The sequence below is a fragment of the Chaetodon trifascialis genome, chromosome 13, assembly GCF_039877785.1.
Source record: "Chaetodon trifascialis isolate fChaTrf1 chromosome 13, fChaTrf1.hap1, whole genome shotgun sequence".
Lineage (NCBI taxonomy): Eukaryota > Metazoa > Chordata > Actinopteri > Chaetodontiformes > Chaetodontidae > Chaetodon > Chaetodon trifascialis.
Genome location: NC_092068.1, coordinates 14,810,868 through 14,824,413, shown reverse-complemented (window position 1 = coordinate 14,824,413; position 13,546 = coordinate 14,810,868). Strand labels below are relative to the sequence as shown.

The window sequence follows — 13,546 nt, the reverse complement described above, 5'->3', positions numbered from 1 at the left end:
GTTCCTATCAAATCTAAAAATATCAGAGTGGTGGGTTCCTTCCACTGATGGAGGATTTGTCATTTTAAGTTCCTTTCTTTGCTGACATTTGTATAATAGTGGAGGAATACTTTTATGCATTGCTGAATGAGCTCTGAGACGCAACATAGGGCAGCCAGTCCTCGCAGATAAATGAATCTGACAGTGAATGTTTGAGAAATTTGTCTCCAGCAAACACAAAACTCATCAATTTCAGGACAGGATGTTTAATACCTTAGCAGAAATGGACGTCATACATTATGAAACCCATTTTCATGATTGAATCAAGTGTTTCTCTCTGATTTGGCCTCTTTACACCTCTCTTCTCTGATAGGCTGAGCAACTCGAGAGCGTTACGAAACTTTAAGAGCAAACGTGTGTATACGTAACCAACAGGAAGGACTCAGAATAGTTTCAAACACCAAGTCCCAAGTGTCTCAAAGAAGCTCCCTATACCACAGGGTAGATATTTCCTTGTTGAGATGGCCGCAAACCACCAACTCTAAAATAGGCCCAGCCTCACCGTAGCCATGGTGAATGTGACTGATGAGAATATGCTATACTGCCCAGGAGTGCGTTACTGTAGTCTAACCTGTCATCATGGTACAGAAAGCATGAACATTTAACTAAGCAGTGCGGATCCCGATAAAAAAAAAATGAGGAAAAACTCCTCCTCTTACGGCTCTCCAGCCGGGGTCACTTCAGTGCTCTGTCCTGATCCCACTTAGGTTTCCACTAGATGTCTACTCAGGCCTTTCTACATGTTTGAAACTTGTTTATTTATTTTTTGAGCCATTTCGGGAGGATTCGGGACATATTTAGCATTTAGCGGGACATTTTTGGCCTTGGGGTGTTGTGTTGATAAACTGTATTTCAGTGTTCATGTAAACCTCAGTGGGCACCTTTCTGAGGCAGCGAGGTTTATTCATAGACATGAAAAATTACAATCATGACTGGGGAGGTAGGAACTGAAACATCAACCACGGCCGTAAAAACACTCACGTGTGGAGCCGAGTTCTAACAGGGTGAAGGGAAAAAAATCATATGCTACATATGTGTGTATTTGTGTGCACACATGTAAACTTTGAAGCTGTAATTGAGATGTTTGTGTGTGCCAGAGATGGTGCGACTGGGTGGCAGGATGGTGGTCCCTCCCTGACTGGTAAACCCGAACAGGAAGAGCAGACCCCCTATTACCGGGGCCAAATCAGAGGGATCTCCAAGGCCGACAGGGAGAGGAATGAGAGATGTGTGAGAGAAAAAAAAAAAAAAAAAAGGAAAGGAAAAGGGGGTTTAAAAATATAACTATCATTGCTTTCTGTGACATCCTTCCATTATAACTTGACGCACTGTTGCATATCAGACTAATTAAACTAGACTAGACAGGTGTCCCTGCTCTTGTGCCAATATTTAACAGCTCAGTGGGTGTGTGTGTCAGTGAGAGTGCGTTACAAGGTCTCGGAGGGCTCACATGGCTGAGAGTATCTGAGCGAAGCAGCTCTCTGTGGCAGAGCTCTCTCTCTCTCTCTCCACCTCTCTAATTACGCCGACCGAGCCGGCTCTGCCCTTACCCACAATCTGTGGAGGCATGAAATAAATACATGCTCTCCAACAATAAACAAGTGCTTTTTCAAACGACAGCACCCCCTCACACTCACCCCCATGGCCGTCTCTCCAGCTTTCATAATGCTTTTACTTTCAAACTCGCTATAGGAGCATGTAGGCATGTGGTGTGTGGAGGATGTGCTGCACAGGTTGAGGGCCGACGGAGCTGCGCACGGAGGTCGACATCATTAGATTTAGCATCAATCGCCGTTTTTAACAAGAAGGTGGGCTAAAATTTGACTGTGAGGTCAAAAATATTTAAAATGAGGTTAAAATTTAAGAGTTATAATGAATGTCTTCCCATGCCCTCTTAAATCTGATTAAAAAAAATGGTTGAAAATCCTTTATCATATATTCATTCTGCCTAAAATCCATACGTTTAAATGCTTCATGCCGTTTTAAAGGGGTACTCCACCAATTCAGTAATGTACATTTGCATAAGCAGGGGAATTTCCAAAGCAGCAGAGGCCGTGATATCCTAAAACATGTTTTAGTAGACCACCCCTGCTCCCTTCTTTCAAACTCCACGCCTCGTTTGGAATGCAGCCTTTTTGTTACTGGGATATTTCTGAAACCGTGGAAGGCGCTATACACGTTTTCACAGACCATGCAGTTCAGTTTGATGAGTGAACTTTACTTCATGTGTACATGTAAAATCTGTGGAGTGCTCCTTTCCTTTTTCAGCATCTCACACTTGCATGAAGCACACGCAGGTGGGATCAGGCTGCAGTTCCTCAAAACGTCATCTGTGGCCTAATGGTTGCTTTTCCCACACATTCTGAGCACCGTTAGTCATGTCTCCATCTTCCACTGGTCTGGGAGTCCCTAACGCATCTTTCATGCTGGCCACACAAGTGTCTCCTACAAGTGATGAGAGGGTTACCATATCCCCCCACACCAGTCTGGTCTGCTTTGATTTACATCTTCGGGGTTTTAAGCATCAGGAATGACTTAAAGCAACGTCTTGGTTCCTGGAGATCAAAAAAGATGAATGTACCTACTATGCAGTGCGTATACATTCATCCTCGTTTCATCTCTGGCTGGTTAAGTTGGGGACATGTTTCAGTGAGAAGCTTTCGTGTACAACACTGCCGCCTTGTGGCAGGGGGGACACCAACAGACAGCTTCCAGAACATTCCCATCTTTGACATTAGCAGCATAACCTCACACCTCAGACATGTTTCCCCCAGTTTGTGCCATTACTCATGTAGAGACTCATAAATATGTGGTATAGGTGGTTCAAATACATTTATTAAATATAAAAGACTCTTTTGCAGTGCAGTAACGATAATACAAAATATTTGGAAGATTAACAGGATTGCAGTGCTCTGGTTATCAATGTGTACATCACGATTAAAAATCCATTTTCCTCAAATAGTTTGAAACAAGGTATAACGACTAAAAACATGCCAAATAGATAAGATTAAACTCAGGGAAATGTTGCATCTGTCCAATTTTAAAATATCCACAAGATGAAATCAAAATATGCTATGGCGACATCTAACACGTTATTAGTCTGCAAAATTAAATGCACTGCGCAACCATAGTTAACAGCACCAGTCAAAGAAGAAACAAGTCTGTTTAATTGACAAGTGAAGTCTTAAGGTGTTGTGTTCAATTCATGTTTCACAAGTTTTAGCTGTAAGACCGAGAGTAATACAAGAGGAAGTGCGGCATTAGACAGTGTTTGCACCAATGGTTCTTAATAATGCTAGTCTCTTAAAGCCAGAAACACAGAGGAGGGGACATTTCTTTAACCTACCATGAAGTGAAAAGACAAAGAATGAAAGACTTAAAAGCTGTATTCAGCTCCCATGGTATGTTGTAAAAAAGAAATAGAAAAAAAACTTAGGTATAAATAGGAAAATAAATACTCTGACTGTGCTGTGCATAGTGTGCTAGTCAACGTAGTGTGGACTTGAACCGGATGTAATTGTTATCTAATGGATGATACAGACACATGACAATGGGCTTTAATGCACTGTCTAGTGTTGAAACTCATGAAAGATTGAAGCTATTTTCAGTGCAGGTTCATCAGATGAAGCATTCTTTGGTTCACTGAAATACTGAAAAGGAGACCCCCCCCCCAAAAAAAACACTGCTTTTCAAGGTTCATAAGTTCTTCAAGCGGATCACGTTACACATGTATGCACATGACTGAGTGTGAATTTTTGAAAGGCAATGTCCTGTAGTATGAACTACCTTACCAACGACATGGCCCCGTTGGTCACAGACATTGACCTACGAAAACAGACTACTTGTGCCAGAGGTCGTAGGTGTGTCTGTCAAACACACTTTTAGTTTGCATAGACATAAAGCACTGTGATGCTTCCTGCGCAGATGTACCTGGAAAGCATATTTCATAAGGAAATGCTGAGATACAAACTCAGGAAGGCTATTCACTTGCATTGCATGCGCAGACCAGTGCCACAATCAGTTCTCCTATAGTCCACAAAAACAGGGAAAAGTCTGCAGAACCGAGCGCCACACCTGACATTTCATACAATGTAATACAACCAAACCAAAAACCGTGGCCTCAAATCTGACAGTCTCGCCAAAAACTGAATACTACAGCCTTCATAAAGGCAGTGTTGTCCTGAACTTCATGATATCGTCAGGTGTTCCATATCCAACAATTACGGTTCTGAAGTACAATGAGTCCTCAATAACTTGTCAGGACAACTGAACAGGCATGCAGTGTGTGTATCCAACTGTTCAACAAAAGGGCAGCCAATAAGCAAATTAAATGACATACACACCTACTGCATGCATTTATACGTTCAATTCTGCTGTCTCTTTAGCCACATATGGTCATCTTAAAAGGCACCTCTCAGGGTCTCTGTAGCTTACTAGCTCAAAGAAAACCCTCATCTGCATAGAGGAGGTACTGAAATGTCAAGTTCGTTTGTTGGTACTGTATGTCTTTGGTCTGCTGGACAATGTGCACATATTGGCACAGGAACAAGTGGGAAACAGAGCCCCAGTATGAACTGCAGACTGGTGTGAGCAGTTGAGGGCCATGGAAAAACCTAAACTGTATAAGTCAAGTGAGTGAACTTTAAAAATGGGGAGGAACACTGCTTTGTGATGGGATTTCTAAAGAAGGAAGGTCCCCATGACCGTCACTAAAGAACCTTGGTCTGAAAAAAAAAATCCATACTGAGTCCTTTCATTACTGCTGTATATGACAGAGCCATTACTCCTTTTTCAACAGCGACCAGGGCAGTTTCACTTACTAGTCGTGTTGTCTGCCTGTGACATTAGGTTGTATCCCCTTAAGCAGGAATAGGTCACTTTGTGCCATGAAGTGCTACGATAACAAAGGTTATTATTCAAAACAGAGACTGGTTGATGTACTACTGAGCAATTTTGCTCAGTTTAGTCCTGGGTTGAATTAAAGACCTTAATACTTCCAGACTTTTATGGCATATGTATGACTATCCCTGCCCAGGAGCCTGAGTGCTGGCTCCTAACCTGTGACTACTCCAGTCCATTCCGCTACAGTAAATATTTTTAGCCCAAGGAACCTGGTCCAGTAAGTGCCGGCTCCTTTGGCTTAGTCTGTGCATCCTAGTTTCCTGCACACTACTGGAGCAGAGAGCAGGCCAAGTTCAAGGCTGCCAGGGCTTCCGGTCCTTGCCTTTCTGATCAGGAATGTGTTTGTAGCGACATTTGTCCCCAAAATGGCAGCCGGTTGTTCTCCAGAAGTAACACTCGTCTCCGTTTACTGGGCCACGTCGTCGCGGTCTGTGCAGAGAGGAAAATTACATGGAGACACAGCAGGGAACAGAGAAAGCATATTACGTATAAAAGCAATTAAAACTGCAGTTCTGTGGGATGATTTCAGTGACGTAAGGAGATTCTTAAGTGAGGCTTACCCAGCAGCCGCGCCTGCTTGCTGTGTGACAGGGAGACAGGTCTTAAGTGGAATGGGAAGGACCCTCTGAGTGCGACGGTCAGGATAGCGCACCACTAAACGTGTGTTCTCGATACAATAACCCTGTGAGAGGAAGCATACATGCAGATCTAAGTCCACAACAATGTTCTTTGAAAAAAACGACAAAAGATTGAGCGGGGGAAACCAGGTAAGTACTCACATTTAGTTTCTCCATGGCACGGGCAGCCATGTTTGCATTCTTGAAGTTGACAAAGGCACAGAATCTCTCATGCAGCACACGGATACTCTCTATCTCACCATACCTACAACGCCAAGCAAACAATTTAACAGACAAGTCAGTGACCACCTGGGTTAGGTTTCAATGTAACTGTTCAAAGAGGTACATAAGTGCTGAAATGCCTCTCCACTTAGTGAATTAGGGACAGGAACATTGTGATTATACAGACTGACTTTAAAGTTACAATCTCAAAAAGTCACTATCATCAAATGAGGTAACATGATGGTGACTGAGCCTATGGCCCACTGATGAAAGCATTGGCAGATTTATATAATGGCAGCATTAACAAACTGCTCGACATTCCTGGAAAAAACGCTGTAGTAAGTTACTGCTAATGCAAACCAAACATTTTCTACTGCTGCAGCTTCACACTAAGATAATTTAACTGGTGAAACAAGTTGACTTTTAATGAGTTTGTCAGCAAGCTTTGCACTCACTGCTATCATTCATCAAAAATCCTGTCAGTTGTCAGTTTTGTCATTTTTTGACAGCAGATCAGAAACAAGAAGGAGCAGCCACAGTGAGCTCTTGGATGAAGAGCTGCAGGCGACAGGCTGCATACCAACTTCTCAGCAAGGTCACTGACTCCTTTCACTGTGCACTGCTGTTTGCAGGGTGCAGCATAAAATCAGATCACAGTTGCTCACAGAATAATGAAAATAAGGACAATTATTGCCTGATTACTTAATTAAAATGGTAAGAGTTTGTTTTGCTGCCCTGAGAATTATGTGACCTGCAGTATTGAACTGCATTTACAGTTCTCACCAGTAACAACAGGTGTCATCAAATCAGCCAGGACAGAAATCTTTGAAATTGGCACTTTAAGTCAGTAAGTTAAATAAGTATCAAATGTTTTATTGGAATAGGATCATACGTCTTAAAAAGGTCCCAAAGGTGTTTCTCAGTTAGCTCAGTTGTCACGTTTCCCACCCACAGAGACGGACAAGGGCTTCTGAAGGGAAGAGAAAGAGAACGTAACTGAAAGCAATAAAACCACAACTAAAACCACAACTGAGATCAACTGTTGAAACCTCCAAAGAACACTACATGCACGACAGCCTATACAGACAAATGTGTACACCAAAGTGAACAAAACATATTTTAGCCACATGAGACGCTGCAAACCCCTCTGACCCCTCGCTTTGATCAGGCAAACAAGTGGTCACCTACCCTGGTGGCACGACGGATGGATCTGGGCTCCAAGCTGCAAATGAAAAAGAGCTCCATCAATAAAATATTCATGTAGAACTACAGCTACCACCTCATGGTTGTTGAAAACTCTGAAGCAGTTTAATAAAAGGTGTTAACTGTTGCACTATATTGACATGTATGTTTCCAGTGAATCACTTCTATTGAGAAGCATGCTGTCTTCACTTAAAGACCATTTTTACAGGAGGACAGAGGACTGATAGAGAGCTTCATCACATGGTGCAACGACAATCACCTGAAGCTCAATATCAGCAGAACCAATGAGCTTACGGTGGACTACAGTGTTTCAAATATGGATGTTACTGCAAAGAAGCTACAAACTGTAAAACATGGATGTTTCACACTCATCTTCAACAAAGAAGATCTACAGCATCAGCTCAGTTTCAAGGTGAACACCGAGATCAGTGTCAGCAACTCTGTATGTGACCAAATGTGAAATACGGTCACAATCTCTCCTTCTGTTCCTGAGTTATGGTGTTCAATAATGGCCAGAAAAGTGTTTCAGCAGAAAATTATGACATTTCCGTGAAGCCGACCTTTGACCTTTGGGATATAAAATGCCATCATTTTATTCTACGAGACATTTGTGTCAAATTTTGTCATGATTGGTGTGTGGATTCTTGAGTTAAGGTCAAACACGTGTCATGTGCGGTCACAGTGACCTTTGACCACCGAAGTCTTATCAGTTCATGCTTGAGTCCAAGTGATTGTTGTGACAAATTAGAAGAAATTCCCTCTAGGTGAGAGTAGACGGACGTATGGACGGACAGCCACTAAGCATAATGCATCTGTATGAAAACACAAGCCCTCTCTATCGAATAAGAAAATATGCGCATGTGATCTTACCCCTGGGAACATCAGAAGAGGACAGAACAGCCTGCACAGTTGAAAATTTCTCCAGCAGCAGGACACTCTGCCCTTCTTCAAAACCAAGCTCCTGAGGAAAGAATAGTGGAAAATGAGTAGCTAGTCATGAAAATACAATCAAAGATATTAAGTTTTAAGTCAGGATGACTAGTTTAACAGCAACATGTCGCTTCTCAAAATGCAAAGTTCAGAGGACGCTCTGGTTATTTTCCTTCACAGCTGCAAAGTTTTACAGGAAACACCTTTGCCACTTTGTTTACGAGTGTTATTTACCATCAGCTGCAGCACTTTGCAGTCAAAGAGTTCAATGACAGCCTCCTCACAGTCTTTGTCCAGTTTAAGCACCTGCTCCATAGCCTTCTCTGCCTCACTGTACCGCTACAACACACACAGAGACCCACAAATACGAGAACATAAAGGCTAATTTTATCACAAAGGCTTACGTGTGAAGCTATTCAGCAGAATTTTCTTTGACTATAAACTATATCACAAGCACACAGTAGCGTGAGCCCACCTTCATGCCCATGAGGGCACTGCCCTGGCGGAAGTGTCCTTTGGGCCAGTCTGGAGCCAGCTGAATGGAGCGTTCAGCATCTGCCAGGGCCTGAGGGTACTGCTCCAAGCAGTAATAACAATAGGAACGATTCCCAAAGAATCTGCAGAATGTCATTTTAAAAACACAACAGGAATTTGTTACATGTGTCATGTGATGTATGCACCCTCTGTATAATAAACCAGTCATGAGCACAAGTGATGTACCTGTTATCCTTTGGATCACATTTGATGGCTTCTGTAAACATAGTGACTGCTTGTGCGTACTGCCCCTCTTGCACCAGCTTGATCCCTTTTTCTGCTAGAAAGAAAAAAATGCTTGTAAATAATTCTCTGGTGAGGTGGACGCCCCGGGCTGCACTGCCTGCAGTGCTGCACGCTGACTCGCTTGTCCAAAACGTACATGTAATCAGTTAATAACTAATTAAAAGGATGACCGTGTCCCCTGATGTGTAGGAATCATTCCTCACCTGTCAGTGACGTGCTTTTCTTGCTCATGCTGTCAGTTCCATTCGTCTGTAAGAAAAATACCTGTTTATAATTCACAGCTGTGAAAATGTACTTGATCATCACGTTTTGAACATTCTCAACAGGAAATACTCAGATTTGCATTTGCTGACAAAACGAACTATAAAGCATGGGCTTGATTCGCTGCACAAATGCCTGAGGTCAAAGCGTCACCTACAGCTGAGATAGAGTAAGTCACACATGCATGCACGCACGCACGCACGCACGCACGCACGCACGCACGCACGCACGCACGCACCCACATTTCAGCAACTGTTGTAAAGGCTTTTATGGTCCAGAGTCCACTTTTCCACAAATCGGACTTTTGAACCGCTGCCACAAGAAAAATAGTGGACAGTTACGCCGGGAGCTCCTGCTCTTCCTACTCATCTTACATTATCTATTCGTATTCATTCACCTCTCTCTTGGCCTCATTCTCTTTGTTTTCTTTGGACTTGCGACTTGATCCTTTGGGTTTGATATGGCTAGCAGCATTAGCAAAGAAGGCACTGCTTACATCCCACTCAGGCTCCTGCGGGACACAGAAAGTCCGATAATCCTGTCATCCAGGCATACAAGCATGCAGGCGTTCGTATTCAACAGAGACTCTACCAACTGATTCACAGACTTTAACTAGAGATCTGACACTTAATGTTTGACTGGAGGTTCATACATGTGCGATTCTCTAATGTAGTGCCCCTACCTCTTCAGTGGATCTGGCTTGGGCCCTCTGTCCTTTGATTCCTGACGGAGGCATGACTGGAGTGGCAACGTACGCCGCTGCCTCACTTTCCTCCACTTTTTGCACTCGTTTTTCCTCCTCAGCAGCGACTTCTGCTTCTGACTCGCTCTCATCCAGTTCAGACTCTGCACCTCCATCTTCGTCTTCATCATCCTAATGTGCAGAATCATACATATATATCCAGTTAATCACGGTCAAATGTAGAGTGCATTTCTAGAAGGAAAGGAATGTGATCGTCACCTGTTCAGTACTCTCGTTTGGCTTAACCTGCTCCTGCTTCTTTCGTTTTCGACGACGCTGAAAGAGATGACACATCAGAACACATCATTTATAGTAAAAACAGACCTTATTAAAAGTACATCAAGTGGATTTGTGTGCTCACCTTCCTCTTGGCTTTGCGTCTCTCTGCCTTCCGTCTGACCTTCTCCTCCTCACTCAAGTCCTCCTCTCCATTTAATGCATCCTACACAAACACACACAGTTGAACACTGCACATTGTACCTTCACCCTTGCGGCCCTAACAATGCCCTGTCGGTCTGACACTATTTGTTTACCTGTGACAAAGTGGCATCATCACTTGGGTCAGGGGTTGCAGCACCACAGTCCATCTGCTCCTCCTGCTGCTGGACAGGGGGGCCTGGTGGGAGACACACAGCACATCTGCTCTTAAGAACCCTGTTGCACTGCTGCCTTCAATTTTGTCAGTGTTTGGGAAGTAGATATGTTACTGCTCCAAACAAGAAAATGTCTTAATTCTTCAGAAAAAGATATAGCAGCATAGAGGAAAAGTCCTTATTTATGTACATTGTGTTCCATCATGTTATAAAGACAAAGGAACAAAAAGCTTATCCACATGCATGCTGACTAAGACCTTTGTAAGAGTCCCTACCTGAGAACCCAGGAGAAATGAGGGTTGTCTGAATTGTAAACCAACATGTTCCTCCTACCTCATTCACATCCAAGTCTAACCGCTACGAGCTTTGATAATAAAAAGCTAAACTCTAAGTGACACTGGGTGGAGACAGGAAAGATGATGTAAGGCTTTGTTATTAAAAAAAAAAAGGCAGGAAAGCACGACCTGAGACAAAGGAAGAGAAAACCGCTCAGCAAGATCGATTCAAGTTGTTTCTTCTCGGTCTTAAGACAGGCATGTTTACTCGACTTTTCCACACGCAACACACAGCTGCCTCGGGCACTTGCTGTTTGAACACACGATATCTTACCTCAGAAACTAGGTTGAAGATGACACAGACAAAACAACCACTGCCCTGAATGTGGGATATATGTGTGTGTGTGTATGTTTGTATTCTGGGGGGAGGGCACAGATCAGATCAAACCAGGACCCCGTCACTGATTTGGGCCCAATGGCAGCAAACAAATGGCAAGACAAAGGGAAGCAAAACACCGGACCATGCAGGAATCTATGTGGTGTCAGATTTCAATTTGTTCAGCAAAGATCTCCAGAGTAGTGACAAATTCATACTTGGTCGGTGACTCATGTTGTGACTCGTGAGGCATTGATGCGAGTGACTGCAGCTCTCCTGCTACTCAGCGCAGTTTTGCTCTATGTGCTGCATTCTACGTCTCTTGTGGCGAAAAGACAAGCTGCCACTGGACTTCCTCATTCTCTATATTTTACAGGGTACAGGGCCTCCGGCTAACGTTTGAGACAGTGCTGTGAAATGCATTAAACATACAATTAGAGAAAGTCACTTTTTAACCCTGACACCAAACATCCATGTACATGTTTTTAATCTCTTGAACAAAGTCTGGCACTGTGAAGAGTCTACAGTTCTGCCATTGCATGGAGCCGGTGTCTCCAAACATACACATGAAGTGGAAAGAATTTCAGCTGTCCGTGTCTGGCTTACGCCTCATATGTGAGGACGCAACCACAGCTAAAGCCCAGCTCCATCCCATCAGCCGAATCTGACTTTTCGTTAAATCTTAACTAGAATGGAACACCCTCCCAACACAGAAATGATACAAGATACGTGGACAAACGCAACAAAAGAGTCTCTGTCTCTCCCTTTCAAGGAGACTGCTTAAATTAGTGTTGAGTTGAAAGGTGAGCTCTTTCCACAGGAATGCAAAATAACAGTGTGCCATCGTGGACTGTAACCAGGAAATCAGCTTCACGTCTCCTTTTCTTTGCCCTCCCTCAGCTCAGCATTACAGAGAGAGAGAATCTAACCTTATCATTACACCGGTCACTACCAGGCTGAATGAAGTGTGGTGACCAAAGACCAAACAGTAACACGCTCAGTGAATCATCAGCCTTTCAACCCACAAAGCGCAAGGCTGCAAGCATGGAGCTGAGTTTTCACTATGCTAATATACACGGACAGTGACACCTCCTTCATCACAAAACCAGAAGGAAAACAGCCCAAAAAGAGGCAGATCATGTCATCCACTCCCGACCAGAGGCGTTTGAAAGAGCTCTTCTGGGATGCTCGACAGCAACTGATGACGCTTTAACACAACCAACCTGCTCAAGTAGGAAACAACACACAGATGGAGAAGCGAGAAGAGGAACAAAGTGTGAGCACATGACAAATTCACAGACATAACTTGATGCTCGAAACGTACCGCTGAGCTCGTCCTGAGCTTCAGGGCTTTCACCACCTATTTGAAGCATTGTTATCATGCCGACATGCACGAGGGAATGTACCTCTAATCTGTGCTAGTTTCAGTCTTTTAGGCACATCTCCTGCTACAGTTTGGTTGCAGGTAGTTAAGGTTTTGGTTTAAAGTTTACTTAGTATTGGTTCCGTGAAGGTAAAACTCCGTTTAAGTGTGTTTCTGGTGCGTTATTACAACTTCTTGGCAGCGACTGAGCGAACTTGGAAGCGGTGCAAGCAAGGGTGGACCTGGAAGAAGCGACATTTCATGGTTTAACCAAGAACCCAGTTTGAACCTCACGACAAAGACCCGTACCCCAAAGCCGAAGCACGACCACAAATATATCGTCTAATAACCCAGGCGTCGCATTTCACCCCATTTTCATTTTCACACGCGTTTCGTTACCGTTTACGGAACCAGTTGAACTCGCGGTTGAGTTTAGAAAGTTTTGAACATTGGGATGTTTCTTACCGCTCCCGAGTCCCAACAGCCGGCATATATCTCTGGTGAATTTCATGAGCGCAACCATCCAGCATTATCGTCTCGAAATATCCCACTAAAAATAATCAAACAAAGGTTTAGGTTAGTGCGAACACGCTCGTTGTTTCGGGACAGCCGATAGCGAATCTGCGGGAATCTTTGGTGGTTTGGTCCACTTCCTGAGCGTCAAACGCGACGCGGGGTCCACCCCGAGCAGCGTCTTAAAGGGACAGGACAGCCTGATCGATTATTGAACGGCCCAGATAAAATCACACAGAGAATGACCTTTAACCACGACTAATGTCGCAGGTAATGATTTGATACCATAATTAATTGGAGTGATATGCATTTTATTGTCAATTAAATGATATTAAACATGTATTTTTTAATGCATGTTTATCACAAGTAACAGAAACGGGGGAATATAGTTAAATATAGGAATCTCACAGGGTACAGATTTTGTACAGTTTCAAGTAAGGTTTGACCTAAAAAAAAAAAAAAAAGAACTTAACTCAAAGACTATTGTCATTTGAAATATATAAACAGACTCATTACTCACCAGAAGAGAAACCAGTTTGGTCACCCCACAATTATGTTAGAATAATGCTTTTCTGTCAAAGCGCTGATCTTTAGGCCACATTCAGTCAAACAGTCATCGAACAATAATTTAATTGTTGCTTCATGTTTATATGGAAACACTGAAAGAATAAACAGGCCTTTTCCACAGGACACTTCAGCATGTCACATTAGGAAAAACACAGGTGTACAT

At 43.3% G+C, this 13,546-nt stretch overlaps 1 protein-coding gene across 2 annotated transcripts; it reads right to left on the bottom strand.

The window, feature by feature from the left end:
- Positions 1–2,845: 2,845 nt before the first annotated feature.
- On the bottom strand, positions 2,846–12,957 carry LOC139341719 (stress-induced-phosphoprotein 1). Of its 2 annotated transcripts, none has more exons than XM_070978367.1 (16): positions 12,769–12,957; positions 10,230–10,312; positions 10,058–10,138; positions 9,916–9,972; positions 9,637–9,828; positions 9,352–9,465; positions 8,897–8,942; positions 8,634–8,724; positions 8,389–8,530; positions 8,148–8,252; positions 7,854–7,944; positions 6,969–7,002; positions 6,673–6,750; positions 5,721–5,823; positions 5,502–5,623; positions 2,846–5,370 (listed from the first exon to the last, which is right to left on the bottom strand). In XM_070978367.1, the coding sequence occupies exons 1-16, from the start codon at positions 12,824–12,826 to the stop codon at positions 5,235–5,237; spliced, it is 1,533 nt and encodes a 510-aa protein (XP_070834468.1). In that variant the 5' UTR covers positions 12,827–12,957; the 3' UTR covers positions 2,846–5,234. The 2 variants fall into 2 exon arrangements, with proteins under 2 accessions (XP_070834468.1, XP_070834469.1); XM_070978368.1 differs by having other exon boundaries at positions 2,857–5,370; positions 6,673–6,747; positions 12,769–12,951.
- Between the last annotated feature and the right edge of the window lie 589 nt (positions 12,958–13,546).